General features: G+C 38.5%; 1 protein-coding gene across 1 annotated transcript in view; it reads right to left on the bottom strand.

The window, feature by feature from the left end:
* Positions 1–1,160: 1,160 nt before the first annotated feature.
* Positions 1,161–18,454, bottom strand: part of MYO10 (myosin X) — a 147,227-nt gene continuing 129,933 nt past the window's right edge. The window contains exons 29-41 of the mRNA XM_054381938.1: positions 17,668–17,761; positions 16,855–16,910; positions 14,370–14,512; positions 13,752–13,946; positions 12,453–12,610; positions 11,082–11,205; positions 9,351–9,648; positions 7,641–7,848; positions 6,942–7,078; positions 5,471–5,591; positions 2,037–2,489; positions 1,517–1,708; positions 1,161–1,271 (exon numbers count right to left, since the gene is read on the bottom strand). Coding sequence (XP_054237913.1) covers positions 1,161–1,271; positions 1,517–1,708; positions 2,037–2,489; positions 5,471–5,591; positions 6,942–7,078; positions 7,641–7,848; positions 9,351–9,648; positions 11,082–11,205; positions 12,453–12,610; positions 13,752–13,946; positions 14,370–14,512; positions 16,855–16,910; positions 17,668–17,761 — 2,290 coding nt within the window. The remainder of the gene's footprint in view (positions 1,272–1,516; positions 1,709–2,036; positions 2,490–5,470; positions 5,592–6,941; positions 7,079–7,640; positions 7,849–9,350; positions 9,649–11,081; positions 11,206–12,452; positions 12,611–13,751; positions 13,947–14,369; positions 14,513–16,854; positions 16,911–17,667; positions 17,762–18,454) is intronic.

Below are 18,454 nucleotides of genomic sequence, written 5' to 3'. Positions count from 1 at the left end.
ATAGAAGTCCAAAATCAGCTTATTATTAGCTGATATTTCCCAATTTATTTACAGGGTACTGTCAAGAATCTTCATCAGGCAACCTGGTAAGAGAGAGAACTCTCTAATAAAGCAGTTGCATTATTTGAGTTCTCTGGTCAACTCTCAAGAGCTCTGACCTTTGGTGGTCATTCTGGTTTGGAGAGTCTATCCAGAAGTATAAAAGAGTGATGTCTTTAAAAGAAAAGATTACTATTAAAATCTTAAAATGACATTAAGTAATGAACTGACAAGTGTATTTCCATATTAGGGTAATCTATAAATATTCTCAGCTACATCTCTCTTTATAATACAGCAGATACAGAATGCAGACTTCTGCTACTTATATGGTAATACATATTTGCAATAGTAAAATCAATGTATGAAAATTTTGGAATTTACTTGTTAATAAAACTGCTTATAAAGTAACCATACAACTGTAACAACTATAACTCTGAACTATTTAAATGTACAGAAAGACTGTTTACACCATTGCACATACTTACTCCCTTTGCTTCAAAAGACTTGTGAAATACAGAATAAAATTATTCAACTTTTACTGACAACTCAAATATGCATGCACAATGTGCACATCCATGGAAGCAAGGGAAAACAAAATGTTGGCATCCACCAGGAAGGCTGCCAGCAGCTCTCCAAAAAAAACCCCAAACCAACCAAACAAAAAACCCCAACCACGTTCTTCTTCGCTCCCCTCCCCACATGTACACAGGCCAGTAGGTTTGTGCAGAATGGATGAATACAACTTTGTTTTAAGGACAAAAAAAAATCTTCTTGACTGTATCAGCCATTTTAGTTCAATACAAGTTGGGTTTAATATTTTAAGGCACTTAATTATTCCTTGAGTTGTAGTGAGTGGATCAAGTCTTAAGGCATTTGTTACATCAACTGAAGATAATAACGCTTTGGAAAGTTTTGAATGAGCCAACAGTTCTAGCATGTGACTGTTTCAGCTGATTTTCCCCTCCCCACCCTATGATCTTTCTAAAACAATGCTTGAAGATATTTTCCGTGGAAACTGGTTCTTGGTTAGCTTGTCAACAGACAGGATCAGTATCATCAGGTCATTTAGAGGCCAAGCAGCAATGTGTTCTATTTAGAGCACAGTAGAACTGGTTTTGTTTTCACCTGGAGCTGCCCTGACTTCCATGACTACTCACTGATCGAGAGGTGCTGTAGCGTTTTTTCACAATCATGCTGATGTAAGCTTTCATCAGCTTTGCAATGTCAACCACCTGCCAAAAGAGTGTAAAGAGCAAAGTTCCTATTAAGGTGAATGAATTTCTTTAGACCCTAACAATATAAAATTGTTGAGCTTTCAACAAAACTATTGATTAAGCAAAAATACTCAGCATTTCTATCCACCTCATCAGTCTTCCCTTTAGTTTTAGACGGATCTTGACTAAATCTGTGACATCTGCAGCAATTATTTAAATTACTAACTAGCCTGTCTATCATACAAAATTTCTCTTGTTCTTACCTCACTTGTTTCAAAAAGCAGTTCTCTTTCATCCACCACAATCTTGTAGGTGTTGGCAAGTGGTGCACCAAATGACAAGATATGCTCATACTGAAACACCTCCAGAGGCCTTCCTTCCCCACGCTTGTAGACAGAAACTGCATCAGCACTGACTCCAAGCCACAACTCTTGTGGGAATCCCCCTTCTTTACACTAGAGGACAAAAATGCAAATTAACAGCAAAGGGAACAGCAGGAGCCACACCACATATAACCATATGTTCATATTGCTTGTTCTTCTTCGAACATAGCCTACACTTCTCAAATTTGTTTGCAACCCATCAGGATAGTGTTCTGTCCTTCTGTATTGGATGGTTAACGAGTGAATTTAAATAGCTATAGTGCTTGCTAAGGGGAGTATGCTTTTTAATATCAAAAATGTTATTATGTCAGCTGTCTGAGCACTGTGATGATATGTTTATAGTTTTATGTAATGAAATCAGCATCTATAAACTGGAGTTTGAATGTTCAGGAAGTCTTACCTCTACGTCAAAGAGTGTTGAACCATAGCCAGGCCATTCCTTAATCAAAGCCATATACTTTGCCATAGCCTGCTCCTGGTTCATCCTCTGGAGTTTTTTCCATTTATCAATAATACTAGTCCTGGAAGCTGAGATTTCCTCTTTGACCCACATGTCTAACATCTGATCCTCCTCAACCTTCTGTTTGGTGACTGAGCCACTGCGAAAACTCCTCCGCAACGTTCCCTCAAGAAAGCTGGCTCGTTTCTTCTCAGCCTTCTCTGCTGCTGTAAACGTTTTGGTAGATTGTGTAATTCGAGACTTCAGCTTTTGCAGGGGATAGACTTCCTCTATTTCTGGTATGGTGGTATGCAGAGTGTAATCTCCCTGAAGATACTGAAGACGCAAAGCTGCAAGGACCTGGAGGGTTTCTTCAGGAGCAGGATAATGTCCTCTAATCACTGCTTCATGAGCCTGTCAAGGGGTAAAAAAAGCAAACTTTTTCTGTACAAACCAGTCTTTGAAAGGACTAAGAGAGAAATGGGAAGTAGATTTACTACCCGGGAAACCCAGGATCTGAAACAAATGATCCATTAAATAAATAAACTGTAGTAAATCTCTTGGCAGATTTGTTAAACTGGGTAAGACAGGGCTTACCAGAAGAACTGCAAGGCAATTGAAGAACTTAATAAATGGGAATTACTAGTGCAGCTCTTAGTGAACTCACATATGTAAGAGCAACTGATTTACTAAAAAGGAACATAAACTGTAAAGGAGAGAAAATGGGATCTAAACATGTCATTAGAAGGAAGCCATTTATGTTCAAGAGCATGAGGAAGAAATGGCTATCTAGTTCTGCATAGTGGTATCAGTGAAAAAAGACACTTTCAGCCAAAAAAAGCAATCCCTAGGATAGCTTTGCAATAAACCCGACTGAGTAAATCTGATCCCAGATAAAGGCAGAAAAATATTTATATGTTACAGTGGTCTGTAACATCAAGGAAGAGATTTCTGAACCAAGAAGACTCTTTCAAACCCTAGATGTTTGAACACCCATTCGAACCTTTGGAAATATAGAGGAGCTAGGATTATTTTTTTTTCATGTGACACTAGCACAGGAGACAAACATGCCTTATTTCTGAAGATGCAGGCAGTTTAGTAAACACACAGATATAATTTACATCTAAGTAAAAGCTAGTTCACTTAGGTGTATGCTTAGGAGGGAGACAAAATATGCCTTTAAACACGCTTTTTTGCCTGAGTTTACCTGAGTTTGCCTGGTTTACCTGAGATTGTATGCATGCAGAAGAAATGTCTTGTGGAAATGGAAGGGCAGCATTTTAATGAGAAAGCAGAACTAAAAGTTTTTCTCCAGCACCTTATGAATTAAAGAATTCAGACTTTAAAATAATGGATGTTAAAGAACTAAAACTGATGACAAAAAGAAACTTTAATTGGCTGAAAAAAAGTTGATAACTGACATCAAAAGTAGACAATTAGAAAAAGAGAACGGAACTGATGTTAGAATGTAGTAAGTGACTTCTTTAAGGTGCAGCTATAACATTAATCACAAGGGTTGAATGTGCTTTGCAACTAAAATACTATTGGTCTTGGCAAGACACAAAGTATTTGGCTAATCACCAGTCAGCGCAGAATGCTGCATGAAAACAATCTGCTTCAGTCAACGTGCTCGTTTGAGCTGTTGATACGGAAAACTATCTAAATCTCCCTCTTCAACCAGTAATGTGATGTAAAATATCTGGTGCAAAGCTCTCATGGATTTTGTTCTTACTGACTGAATTTAATCCTAAAGCAGAGACATTAACCAGTGCACTCCTCTATATGTAAACAGAATGGCAATGTTTCTAAGCCAAATCGAGTGGCTATACTCTGGAAGGAGACTTTGAGCAGACTTGTGATATAATATGGGGCCTTAAAACCTAAACTGTGAACAAGGGAAAAATATTCTATTACAGTGAAGATGTTGCTGATCTTTTGTAAGGGAAAATGTCTTCATACATACGAAAGTTGAAATATGTCAGTTCCTGATCATGTCAGGCTTGTTCACCAAGAGCCTCAGTATCTCGGCATTGCAAATAACCTTACAAAGAAATCTTCGTCTTGTCTCTACAGCCTTGTAAGAAGCTGTCCACTGGAAGAATTTTTAGCCATTGGCAGTAGAGCAGAAAGGGTGGAAGTCAATGAACAATAATAAATGCCATCAGTGGGAGTTTTTAAGCACCTACAGGACTTCATATAAGAGAAATCCAATTGTGGAGAGAAATCACGCTGTTACAATGGGGTGTACTAGAAGGGGTGTGGTTAGTGGGTTGAGAGAGGTTCTCCTCTCCCTCTACCCTGCCCTGGTGAGGCCGCATCTGGAATATTGTGTCCCATTCTGGGCCCCTCAGTTCAAGAAGGACAGGGAACTGCTTGGAAGAATCCTGTGCAGAGCCACAGAAATGATTAATAGAGTGGAACATCTTTTACAAGGAGAGACTGAGGGAACTGGGGCTATTTAGCTTGGAGAGGAGGAGACGAAGGGGTGACCTCATTAATGTTTATAAATATTTAAAAGGTGAGTGCCAAGAGGATGGAGACAGGCTCTTTTCAGTGATGCCCAATGATAGGACAAGGGGCAATGAGTGGAAGTTGAGGCATAGGAAGTTCCATGGAAATGGGAGGAAAAAATTTTCCACTGTGAGGGTGACAGAACACTGGAAAAGGCTGCCCAGGGCAGTTGAGGAGTCTCCCTCTCTGGAGATATTCAAAAGCCGCCTGGATGAGTTCCTGTGTGCTCTGGTACAAGAGATCCTGCTCTGACAGGGGGGTTGGACTAGATGATCTTCTGAGGTCCTGTCCAACCCCTAACATTCTGTGGTTATGTTTTGCAATATGGCCTCATTCTGAGCTCAGCACATTCATCAAGTAGATTTCTGCTCATTGGAACTGTCTTATGGTTACTGCTGAGACTGGACTGATTTGTTTTATTATGCTGCCTAGGAAATAATAATTTCTGCGAAAAGAAAAAGCTATTGTTTGGTTAGTTCAGTACAGCTGGGTCTCTTAATAATTAATTTGCTTGGCAATTGCACATTTTTCATTTTCTTTCGTGCACTTTCTTAAGAAAACTTTTATAAGAACAAAATTAAAAGTATTATCCTTTCCTTTTTTTTCCCATCTTAGATCTAATTATCCAATTTTTTACCACTATACATAAAACAATGTACAAGTAATACAGAAGTAAGAAAAGTAACACTAGGTAAATCATACATGTTTCAGTTGTGTCAGAATAAGCCTATTTTGACCACTGAATTGCTTTCTTTGCATGTGATGCTTGAATAGTAGTGCATTAGTTAAGTAGAAGCATAATCAAAACTTGCTTGGTACTGCTTAGATCTCTTGCCTCTTTCCTCCTCTTTAAAGGGCCTCAAAATGGAATCTTTGTCCTTTACCTGCTCAAACATAAAGGCAAATTCCACACTATCTTTTGGGACGTTTTCTGTGTCCAGGAAGCAGTAGAGCTTGAAGTAGAACTTCCAGTGCATTTCCCCAGCTTCAGCAGTGGCAGCAAGCCTGCATAGGTTTGTGAAGAGAGACAGATCAGATCTGTGAAGTCAAACTCCTTTCTAAATAGATACCTGAAGAACCTATGCAAGGCATCAGCTGAATTTTGCTTTGTTACACCCACTATCAGTCTGGTATCGTTGACACAAAAATGATCAGGGGGCTGGAACACCTCTCCTATGAGAACATGCTGAGGGAGCTGGGGTTGTTCAGCCTGGAGAGGGCTCTGGGGAGACCTGATAGCAGCCTTCCAGTACTTGAAGAGGGCCTAAAGAAGAATGCAGAGAGACTGTTTACAAAGGCCTGTAGTGATTGGATGAGGGGCAATAGTTTTAAATTAGAGGAGAGCAGATTTAGATTGGATATTAGGAACAAGTTCTTTACCATGGAGGTGGTGGAACACTGGAACAGGTTGCCCAGGGAGGTAGTTGAGGCCCCATCCCTGGAGATATTCAAGGTCAGGCTCAACAAGACTCTGAGCAACATGATCTAGTGGAGAATGTCCCTGTTCACTGCACAGGGGTTGGACTAAATGACCTTTGGAGGTCCCTTTCCACCCCAAACCATTCCATGATTCTATGACAGAAGCTTCTGATTTTCATCAGTATACCCAACTGATGTCATTTGGAGAGGGCTATATATTGAAAGAGAGAGAGAGGCATTTAGAGCCTCCAGCAAAACCAAGGACTTAAAGTTATTGACTGAGTTCTCAGTCCACTGTTTCTAAGCTATATTCACTTGATAAACTTTCATTGATGGCTCAGTCAGGTGTTGATAAAAGCAACATTATTAAGTCCTGATATAAAGTGTAATTGCACAACACTTTAGACATTATTTTTCTTTCCCTATTATTACATGGGTAAAGCAGACTGATTGCCATGCATATAATATATGGATGACAAACGTATTTAGGCTCATATTACATTTTCTTACTACACTGCTTTCAATTTTACTGCAAAGAAAAATGTTGTGAGTGGCACTGTGGGGATTTCCACGTGAAGTTAGGCAATGTGTAGTTGGAATGGCCATGACACTGCCTAGAGTTCAGTTCTCTCAGTACTGGAGTGGCTACAGTGGTGAAAATTTTGTAGCAGTGAAAATGAAAACATGGAAATAGCAATGAGAAAAGTTACTCTACTGGTGTCAAGACAGAGGAAAACCAAACACAAGTGAATAGGTGGCTTATTAATTCATTGAAGAAAAAAATAAAGATGCTTTTGTTCCAGAAATGGCTATGTGTGTAATTCAGCTGCATCATCACAAACAAGGAGGAGAAAGAGAAAATTCAGCATTATTGACAACGGAAATTTATTTAATTGCTACTCCTGAGGAGCGGTGAGAGAGAAGAGGTACACTCACTTTTCAAACTTTGCCAAGACATCAGCCACAATGGTTCTGCTTTCAATTGCTTTATCAGTAGTTCCATTGTATTCAAACAAAGCAAACATATTTCTGCTGTCCTCCATGGCCAAGCCACGAATTAACTTTTCAACCACCTAATGAAGAAGAGCAAATGAAAAAAATACATAGCATGGAAAAGCTTACACCACAGAGTAAGAAAAACAATTAGAACAAATTAAGAGCCAGGTTTTACATTAAGCTAAAAATGTTACTAATGTTCTCATCAACAGCATTAACTGTTCTCAATTCCAATTTAATTTTTCTACTAAATAACATTAATTCTTTCAGAATATATATGTGCTAACCCCTGCATTTCATCAACCCAGCAAGAGTCTTCCTGTTTTAAGAAATAACTTGCTTCTCATACACACCAATATCTGCTGAAGTTATTTCAATAATGTCTCTACTGAACTGCTTAGTTTTTCCTGTAAGAAAAAACTATAGCTGAGTAATCCTCTGTGGAATATAAGCATCTTTTATAGCAGGGATTTCTTCAGAACACGGTGCAGAGGTTGAAGGACAGTCCTATAAGCCTTCCCTTCCCTGAAAGGAGAGATGCCCAGGCACTTCCAAAGTTTAATGCTACTACTGTCTAAAACTGGCATGTAGAGACACACACTGATTTTGTGCCAAAGCCATACTGTCACCACTTCTCACCTCTCCAGCTGTAGTGTGCGAGTTGATTGTAATCTTACAGGAGCCCCCACCATGGCAATAAACTGTGGAAGTCATTTCCTGCCTGTCAATCAGAGCTTCTATTTCATCCCGTGATGGCACAAACTCTCTGCATTTGGTTTTCTTCAGAGATTCATAAGTAAAAAGTGCATATTTCTCCATTTCAGTTCCTGGAAACTGGTCACGAACCCTGTGAGACAAATACTACTACTTTAAGCTGCCAGACAAGCTCAAAGGTTTATCTTCATTGTCAAGGACAGTGTTCTAACTTGTGATTTACTGTGGGATAACTTAACATAATAATTTTGTTCTACAAACCTAGGAGAAAGAAAAAACTCAACTACTGTTACAGCATTAACTGCAGGAATCTTGTAATGACTCAAATTTGACAGCAAGGTAACCATGAAAATCTTCTAGTAATCAACTCTCCTTTTTGTCAGTAACAGTTTTTGAATGAAGACCAAACTGCACTAAGGTACTACAGAAAAAAAGCAGTCAAACATATCTGATGGTTCAGTTTTGTGGTAGTGTCACTTAGGATACTTGATTTCTATTCCTGATTTTCTTAAAGATTCTGTTCATCAGTTAGTATTAACTTTAATGAACTCAACTCTTAATTATTGAAAACTGCTGAATTCAGAAAGCTTTCAGTACAGAGTGTTTCTATAATATTGTCAGTGATTAAGTCTGAGCTTCTTAGAGCTACTAAGGTTTAATTTCTGTGGAAAAGGTACAGTGACTAGTCATCTACAAAGTGTAAAAGATTACAGAAATGTTGTAAGATGATTATGTGTCTATAATATTGAAAGCAACCTGCAAATGTTATATCTGCAAATGTTGTGTCAGCAAATGTTGTATCAGATACAATTTTTTTAAGTAGGAGGCCAGTTTCTGAGCTGAGTCAAATGGAGAACGTGAATCAGTGTTGGAATTTTTCATTTTATATGAATGATCTTTCACACATCTTGCTTTGGTTGAGAGGTGTATTTCTGATACAAGCATTTTAAGAGTATTTAAAAAATAATTAAATTTAGCACAGTAATGGATAAAGTCGACGCTGTAGCTCAAGTACAGTCAAGACTTAAATTATTGAGAAATTTGCTGTTGGTGGACTAACTTTCCTAATGACACAACCTGCATTCTGCTGCACCACAGCAAGAGGAACTCCACATTCTGGTTAATGCTGAGCTGTTGACAATGATTTATTATTTTTCAAATTGTCACTAATATCTTAAAATTAGGTTTGCAAACAGACATGTTTACCTCAAACACATCTTCAAATATGATAATGTTCTTTTATGTGAATGATGCATACCTAAGGTAAGCAGGACAAAGAATTTTAACAGGTTGACTTGGACAGCTGAGAATGGGACCTGCGTATGTGGGATGCAAGTCACTGAAGCAAGTTTATACAATTACAGAAAGCCCCACCTTCCTAAACATTAACAAATTGTGCATTTGGTTTCATGGATTTTGCTTGATTCTTCAAATGAGAATAATTCTACCCAGATCAGTTCACACTCCCTTTTCCTACAACATTTTCTTTTTAGATTTCATTGTTTGGTATAACCAGTTCAGTAAGTGATGCACCTTGAAGTCTCACTTCAACATAATCTAAACATTGTTACAAGTTGTAGTGAAGAAAACAGTGAAGAAACTTCTTTTCTTTCTTTATTAGTCAAAACTTCTCACCTTTTGAGATGGAACTTGAGATATTTGAGGATGCTGCGACTTGGAAGAAATGTGCAACTCATGCAGGTGAGTATTTGCCAACTGTACAGGTTCCCCACGCTCCCGGGGTTAGGCACTTTATTGGTCTGCTTGATGAGCTGACAGTAGAGCTCATCTCGAAGAGGTCGTAAATCATGTCCTGTTTGGAGGATACCTTGGATTATAGGGATGGGATCAGACATAGATTCCAGCTGCTGTAAAGAATTAAATATCTTGATGGCTTCATCCTGCAGAGTTGTGTAGCCTTTGTCTTTCAGCACTACAAAAGGAAAATAGGGAGGAAGGTGCTTAGACTGAGATATGAAAGAGAAGGCAGTCAGGTTTAATGTAGAAATTGCTTAATGCTATTCTGTGGCTCTTATGCAGGATATTAGAATGTTATCTTTTCAGTTTCAAATGTATGATGCAAACTCATTTTATGAGCTAATTTGCTATTGGAATTTGTTCTGAATTTAATGGTCAGATGGTAAGTGAGGTAAAGCATGGCTGCCTTATGGAAAGTTCCAAAGATACATGTCATCACTTGTCTACAACAGTAGTATTTCAATTAAACCCAAATAATACTACCAGACTAAATCATTGCCATGATACTTCAAATTGCTTTTTCAGTGCTGGAAAAGGTGGTGATTGTTTTTGTACTACAGATTCTTCAACATGGGCTAACAACTTTTACAATCTACTTAAAAGAACCGTGCAGTACTTGTGTTCAAGAGATGAAAGAGATTGCTCTGATGACTGAATCAGCTAAGCCTACTAACCATCAAAGCATTAAACTGTACAGATATGTTACGAAGTTCCTAAGCTGACATTATGCTGTTACAGAACGTAACTAAAACAGCTGCAAGTCAAGGCAGTAAATGAGCATCAGTCCATCTGTGGAGCTACATTTACTATGGGAAGACTTTGGCAAGACTGCTGCCTCAGAGGGAGATAGCTGCTCCTATCCATGGGTAATAGCAACCATCTTGCACTCCTGCAAGGGACAACCAACTTAAGGGCCAAGAAGAACAGAACTGGGGCTTGCCACTGTGCAGGAGGAGTGGGAAAAGAAGGGAAAGGTTTCTTCTAGGATTTGATCTCCTTGTCATTTTAGGATGGTATCACTTGAGTGAACCATTCATTCAAAACAGACTTTTAGGTGAGTGAGTAAACCAAGGACATTAAAAGACCTTATTACGCCTCTTTCAGGAGTAAACAAAACATTACTTTTTAAAATCATATCCACTCAAATGTTTTTTCCCATAAGTAATGATTCTTACCATAACTGATGAAACTTAGACTTGTTAACTGGAAGCTGTGGCTACTGCATCTCCCCACATGGTATAGGATGCAACAGTGATTTGAAAAGAGTAAGTTTTAATGAGATGGAATGAATTTGGTTAGTTGCTTATTTCAGTGCAAGGCTTTTCAAACTCAGTCGTCTTAGTTTTGTTGCTGAGGGTAACAAACTTTTATTACAGCAACAATGGCAGCCTTCCCTTCTGTAAAACACATGCAGGAACAGCACAAGCCTATGGCCCTATGCTGGACAAACTGCTATTCTCTGCTTCTAGAAGAGAACAAGGAAACTTACCTATTTGCATTAGAAATATATTTTGCCTACTGTTACTCCACTATAGCCCATTGACTAAAAAGTCCCATCTTCTGGTTTAGTCTTCCATATGGAATCTTTTCTATGACTGAAAAACTTACAGTTTAGATTGATGTCCCCGTATGGCAGTGGTAGTAATGGTGAGTGCAACGGATGATGAGTGTAACGGAGGATAGGATTTCTCTTATAAATCTGTTCAACCACATCAGTATTCAGGCAGTTTTCCTGTTGGGGTAAGAAAAAAGCAGGATTTGGGGACCAGCATTAACAATAATGTAATGCTTTGTGCCTTTAGGAAGCCTGTAAAAGCATTAAGTCATCTGTGTTACCAAAACTAATTGGTGCTAAATCCAGTTGTGGGTACTGGGGCTACTATAGTACAATGTGGGCTACAAATGGTCAGTATTTATGTGCTGACCTCAGACCTTGCATAAACTTACTCTATCTGTGCAGTAAAAACCAAAACACAGCAGAGCTGCAGGAGACAAAAATGAAGTTTCATAAATTTTTTTGAAGTGTGTTTTCATTTTACACTTATTTTTAACTCTGCTATTTCAAAACTGGAATGAAAACATCTGTATTTAAATTTTATTTCAGTTTTTTCTTCAGCACAACTCCAGTTAGAATTTACCATAACGAAATAGTCAAAAAACCTACTGCTGTATCCTGATACACCCACTCTGATATGTAACTACTGTTCTTTCTTAGACCAAGCATGACAGATTTGTGACCACTGTATTCTATCATTCCTGAATTTCCACAAGTATCTACTGCTCTGAAGAACAGTGTTCATAGTCTTAAAATTTAGGACTCAGTATTTTTTCTCCATGAGAGAAGAGGTGGCACTCTCTAAGGGAAAAGGTTAGTAGCAGTTCCCCTATCTTGCCTACTTTTTTTGTCTCTTCAAGGAATCATCATTCTCTCCTCTGAAAGCACACTAGCGAAAATCTTCAGAAAGACATTCTCTGGCCATGCATGCAATGTCCCAAACAGAACCATAAAGCAGGAATCATTAACAGAATCTCTCTCTCATCAAGCAAAGACTGAGATGCTTAGACCACACTACCATAGAACAAGAAAAGAACCATAAAGAAAAAAAAAACCACAAGAACTGCCTAGCACATCCTGGTGTGCTGCTTGCTGTGAGCACTGCTAATCAGGTCTGCTAACTCATGAACCTGCACACTGCACTCTACTGCCAGGTATAACAATGTCTCTCAAGTTACACAAACCAGTGGAAAAAAATTATCCCTCTTTCCCTCCAAGCTGCACTTCATACTTTACTCAGAGCTTAACGAAGAAATTCCTTTTATCAGGTCAGTGAAGACATTCAGGTTCCACAATTTCAATTCATGTCACTGTGTGATTAGAACTTCATTATCTGCTTTATTACCCAATACGGTAAAGCCAACATAAAAAAACCCAGTAAGCAACCATTCCTTCCCATACCACACTTTCCTCTTTGTGCTTACCTTAATATCCTGAATAAGTTGCTGGGTTGGAGTATCAATGGGTGCTTTTGTGTCAATCACGTTCTGGACGGCGCTTGACCAGCGGGTTGCCTCATTAAGCAGTTTTGTGTAGAGACGGTAACAATGCTTGCGTCCGTAGACAGTTACATTCCAATAACCTAGCACAACAGTAAAAACTATTAATCATAGAAACTTTATCTATAAAAAAATACCTCAACTGTATCTGAAAACAGCTGTAGCCCTATCAGACTCAGTGCTGCATTCTGAATCATGCTCACAGTTCTTCAGAATCTAAGGAGTTGTACAATTAAGTATCTTAATACAGATACTATTGTATCTCTCCTTTAAAAAAATCTTAATACAGATACTATTGTATCTCTCCTTTAAAAAAATCTAGGACTAATCTCAGAGTACAATCATGCAGCCTCCCCTTTTATCCAGTACTCATGGTAAAAGTGACCATAAGACAACACTATGGAATACTGCTAGCTTCTTCTAGCTTGTGAGCCATACTTCCCCAGTCCAGTAACAGGAAAATCTGAGACAGTCTGGCTTTGTATGTGAGAGTCTTTCATTGCCTGTGGCAAATGTACAAAGAGGTATAAAGCATGAACAACATCTTCTGTTAAAAAGTCATTAATTTCACACCAGTGAAGTGGCAAATATGATAGGAAGAGCATTTCTGTTCAAATTCTCTCTCTGCATCGTGGTATAGGCTTTTTATGAAACAGATCCAATTAAAGAAAATCTTTCTCATCTTTCACTAATGAAAGCCTCTTTGGAGTGTCAGTGAGCTCAATGAAATTATATAGGACTGTCAACAGCTTGATTCTCATTTGCAAACAGTCACTTCTGTGTTGAAAACCAGTTTTGAAAATGCATGGGGGAGCTGACTCAGTTGTAGTATGTAGGTTAGCACAAACTGGGCTATTAATCTTCATCTCCCTATAGTTGCTTCACCAATGTTAGTTCTCACAGTTCCTCAGTACATGAAATAATGTATGAGAATGCTACCCATATGTCTTTCTCCAGGTCTTTGATGTGTAAGCCCAGGAGTTCACACCAACTCAGCAGCAGTTTTCAGTCTGTGATAACTTGAATGCTGGTCACAACAAATTTTACTCCTGTATACATTATTACTTCTGTTTTTCCCCAAGTAATTCCCTGTAAAATTCCTCAGTGACTTAGGAACCTAATTTGTTCATCAAACTGCAAACATAATAATCCATTTAAAATACACTTATGCATTTTTTTGCATTACTAGGTAGTAGGACAGAAGGCACAAGAACAAAAAATTACCTGTCTCTTTGAAGATTTTTTCATCGGGTGGGACCACTGAGCAGAGGCTGTTCAGGACCAGTGTACCCAATTTCAAAGCATTTTTCTCTGAACTCTTGTAGTAGTCCAATGAATTGTGTGTCAAAACAAACCAACGCTTCTTTAGTTTTAATGTTGACATCTTTGGGTTGTTCTTTACTTCCTTGTGTAGCCATCCTGTTACAGACACAATGTGAATTACAGATTTTTTAATTTTAAACAGAATTGGACAAAATTGTTGCTGAAAGTTAGTTGTACACTGGTCATCAACAACAAAAATACAATGTGAATTGTTTAGGCCACATACTAAATGCTGAGGTGTCGAGAAATGATGAAGAGAGAGAAATGATGAAGATGGAATAAAATTAATATGAAAAGTTTTAAGCTTTTGTGCTTACCTTCAAAAATTCACAAAATTTGCAGAACCACTTTTGCCATAATTAATTTTTTTTTCCTAATGGCATAGGAGAAGCATAATTTCAGCTGTACAAAGATGAGGTTCCACCATGCTGGCCTAATACCCAGCCTGTATTGTGGGAACAACCTCTTTGAAGCTTAATGGATCATATTTACTTTGTTACTGCCCCACTTAGCTCTTACCCCGCACAATGAATTCTTGTCCCTCTACTCTGGTGTCCCCTTTTGACCTTTGGAGCAGTGTTATCCAGTGATGCATCTCTTCAGGAGTGTCAGCATTACAGTGAAGAACACGATTAGCAGTGATGATCACAAATGAATTGGGCCTATGAAAATAAATGAAGATTGAAAAAGCCTTTACAATCAACATACCTACTGTTTACCTCACTCACCATAACCATCACTGTCCATTGTTTGCATTTTCTATTCAAATACTGTCCACCTTTAATGCACTTACTTCATCACCACTAAACCTAAAAAGAATTAAGTATTTGAAAAGACTCAGATTGGATTCACACCAAAATGCTGGGGCTCTCAATGGTGGGAAAGTTTACATTAAATTGCAACCTTTCCTATCTCAAAATAAATCATTGGTGAGAAAACCCTCCAATTCTTAATCAGCTCTGGATGTGAATCAGACCTCTATTTCAGGGTCTGATCTATTTAGAGTGTCTGCTTCAGTAGCTACATTAGCTAAAACCAGCTACAATTTACAAAGGTCTGTAGTGAAGCAGCGTGTGAACACAGATTCTTTTATTTTTAATGCAGTGCATTAAATTTGCAGAGAGTACAATCTATTTTTAATGAGAGTCTGGCTTTTACCCAATCCTACATGCAGATGCACTGAAGCATGAAGAACTAGCTCATGTGAACTGTGCTGATGGCTCCCTGGATTAGAGATGCAGGTTCTTCAGCTTACAAATGCTTGCTTTAACCCTTTACCATTAATTTATTCATCCTGGAACACACACAGATTTTTAAGAACTGTATCAGGTTTAGAAAATGGACAAGTTGCAATCCGGGCGACCTCATGCACAAGAAGCTCTTTACAGTTCTTGCAAGATGGTAACTAGGTAGAACCAGTGCAAAATTTTTTCAAGAGGATGGAGATGTTCACCCAAATATGGTATCATTCTCCAAAATCATGTGTGCCATGTAAAGGCTAAATGGATGACAGGATAAAGAAAAAGGTAAATAAAACTGTTAGGAGGAAAAATCAGAAAACTCTGTGAATGGAGGTTACAGTAAATGAAGCAACATGAGAAGTAAGTTATTTTAAAAGGTAGATATCTAAGAGTTCTCTACAGCTAGTGTTGACCAGTGCCATAGAAGAGGGTAAAGAAGTGAGGAGAATTCAATATTTTGGTCTCCCTCACTGTGGTACTGAAGTGCTACATTATTCAGGAAGAATGGTGGATAAGGAAACAAGTAGGCATATAACCTGAAGAATTTTGTGGACTGTGTTTGAAAATGTGTGAAGCTCCAGGCGGCAAGCACACACATGGAGCTGGATAATGGGATATACACAACAGAAGCTACAGATGAGCTGTAGCAAGAGAACTGAAAAAGGAGACAGCTCAGCTATAACCTAAGGCAAACCGAGCCTTAGGTTATGGTCAACAGTAGCTGACCTTCCAGGCTCCCCTCCTCTTCTCCTCAGTTTAGGAAAATGATGGAAGCTCCATTCTTGGCATTCTTTCTAAAAACAGATTGAAAGGGCTCTCTGCTCAGCTTCTCTTTTGAGCTTGCAACACTGGGTTCATATGCATGAAGAGAAAATAATGTATTGCCTTTATTAGTCAAATTTGTTTCCTAATTGAAAAACCATCACTGATGTTGACTTAGAGAAGTAAATAATAAATTACAAGAAAAAAAATCTGTGAAAAATGCTTACCAGAGAAAGGTGTTTCTAATTTAAAAATTTGAAAGCTCTGCATATTTGTGTTGCTTTGTTTATGAAGCCTAGGCTTATAATCACTGTTAGTTGTGGTATCTACATCTTGCAGGCCAAGGACAAACCAGTAACTTAAATCCAGCTGTTTCACACATACACAATGAGGAGACTGGCATGAAGTTTTATAGTACAAACAATACCTCACAGGGAGTAACCTTATAGCCAGAGTCATGGCCTGAACCCAGATTACTTTTTATCCCCCAAAACACTCTTATTACTTCAAGAATTAAGAATACCCTGACAGGGTTTTTTTGTTTGTTTGTTTGTTTTTGTTTCTTTAATGCAGCATTTTTAGTCTGGGAAATAATTCTCACCCCTGTAGAATCTAACATTCTTGCATGCGAAGCTGAACAGAAAAATGTTAAAATTAATCTGTCTGCCAATTATACTGCTAAAAAACTCAAAACCAAGTTGCTTTTTTTTTTTTTTTTTGAGGAAGATCACTTGTATAAACGAAAGAAATATTTTATCTTCTATTTTTGGACCACTTTAGAAACTGAACAATTCATACATGAAGCAGTGTCAGGGAAGTTCGTGAAGCCCCCATAAAAGCCACATTCCTATTCCATGTTTGAACATGCGGTGTTTAGTACTATGAAAAGGCAGGCAAGAGTGAGTCACTTCAGTGCATGGCTGGTGAGCAGAATTATCGAGCACCCTATTTTGGCTAGAGAAAGGAGAAAAATAAAGTCACCAGGCATGGTTCTGACTTACCTATCTGGATTGTCAGCAGCACAGACAGAATCAATTAGTCCTACATCAAGTGTACCCTATAAACAAAGATCCAACCAGAAAAGGAAGACATTTACTATTAAATTACTCACAGACTCTGAGAGTCTTCTCAGAGACAGGTAAAAGCAGCAGCTTTGGTCAAGTAAAATTAACTGCAGATTTGGGCATCAGTTTCTCTTAACCATTAAAACTGCTGAGGGGAAAACTAAGAGACTTGGATAAACAGGTCCAGTAAAAGATTAGCTAGGATGGAAGCGGCTCAAAAGCTGCTCTGATTTTTCTCTGCTTCCAAACCTGCTTCAATGTTTACCTAAAGTGCCATTGCAATATACACAGCATCCTCTCAGAACAAATGTCTGAAGCCATTAAGCAGAAGTTTTAGTTCCCTTTGCTTGATATTAGGTTCCAAATGTATCCCCTCTATTCCCAGGGTACATTGTACAGAATGATAAATGCAGGATCAGAGAAATCTCAAATTTACAACTCTTCAGTTTTTAATTTTCTCATTAACTGTATCTTTGGAAAATTTCAAATTCATGCATACACTGTGGTGTGATAGAGAATTGACCAGAAAAAAATAGCCCCAAAAGTAACATTCATTTTTCATCAAGGTGAATGATGGGAAAGGAATCCAAACTCAAACTCTGTTCTTGTCTAGCTACAGGATCAAGAACATGGAGCTTCTAGCCAGCATCACAGCTATCACCAGTTGTGACTCTAAGAAGCTGTGGCCACCACAATGCCACTGCTTTCTAAAAAAGATGGCTTTAGAAAATTCTTCAGATTTAGACTTACCACAGCATTCTGTGGATTTGCCTGCTCATCATGCATCTCTCGGATCTCTTGCTCTGTGGACGCATGGACTTGACTCAGTACACTAAACCACTGGCTGTAGAGAGAAAGGCAGCAGCCTAAGTAAAATGTTGCTTCTGCACAAGCCTTCTGTTACCTTTGTTCTGTAGAGATCTAGCAGGTTCTGCAGGTTTTTAAAACTGCTTAAGACTCCTTTTGTCAACATGCATGAAAGCAGCAAAGCTTTATGTCAGTTTAAATAACACTGAGTATAAGCAAGCCCATCTAGATCTCCCATCCAAGCTCAGGTCATAACCCTTCTTCCCAAAGACAAATACCTTGTACAAAAAGTGGCATTTCTGAAGAACTGGCAGTAAGCACACTGAAACATCTGAATGCTTGGACAGTATTTATAACACATTCCAAACATTTCATCTGGAAAAAGAATAAATGACCAGCTGCACACAGTCTTTAATGGGAAACCCAACCTTCAGATTATAAATTCTGCTGCACTGATGGCACAACCGGTAATAGTGTCTTACAATGATACTCCTGCAAAGGCCACCCAAGTCCACCAAATCCTCTGCTGAAGTACAACCGAGAGAGGAAAAACAGTAAAATCCCCAAGCATACACCTCTACTTTTTTGTTCCCTATGTAGCATTGGAAAATCCAACTGCTGGAAGGACCAGCGAAGTCGAACCAGAGCCAGCTGGTGCCACTCCACTAGCCTTGTATATATCTGCAATAGGGAAAGTGTCAGAGAAGTTTCCAGTACTTCAGCTCCTAAG

Source organism: Indicator indicator, chromosome 6 (genome assembly GCF_027791375.1).
Source record: "Indicator indicator isolate 239-I01 chromosome 6, UM_Iind_1.1, whole genome shotgun sequence".
Taxonomy (NCBI): Eukaryota; Metazoa; Chordata; class Aves; order Piciformes; family Indicatoridae; genus Indicator; species Indicator indicator.
Note: the sequence above shows the minus strand (reverse complement) of the source record. Positions and strands in the feature narration are given on the sequence as shown.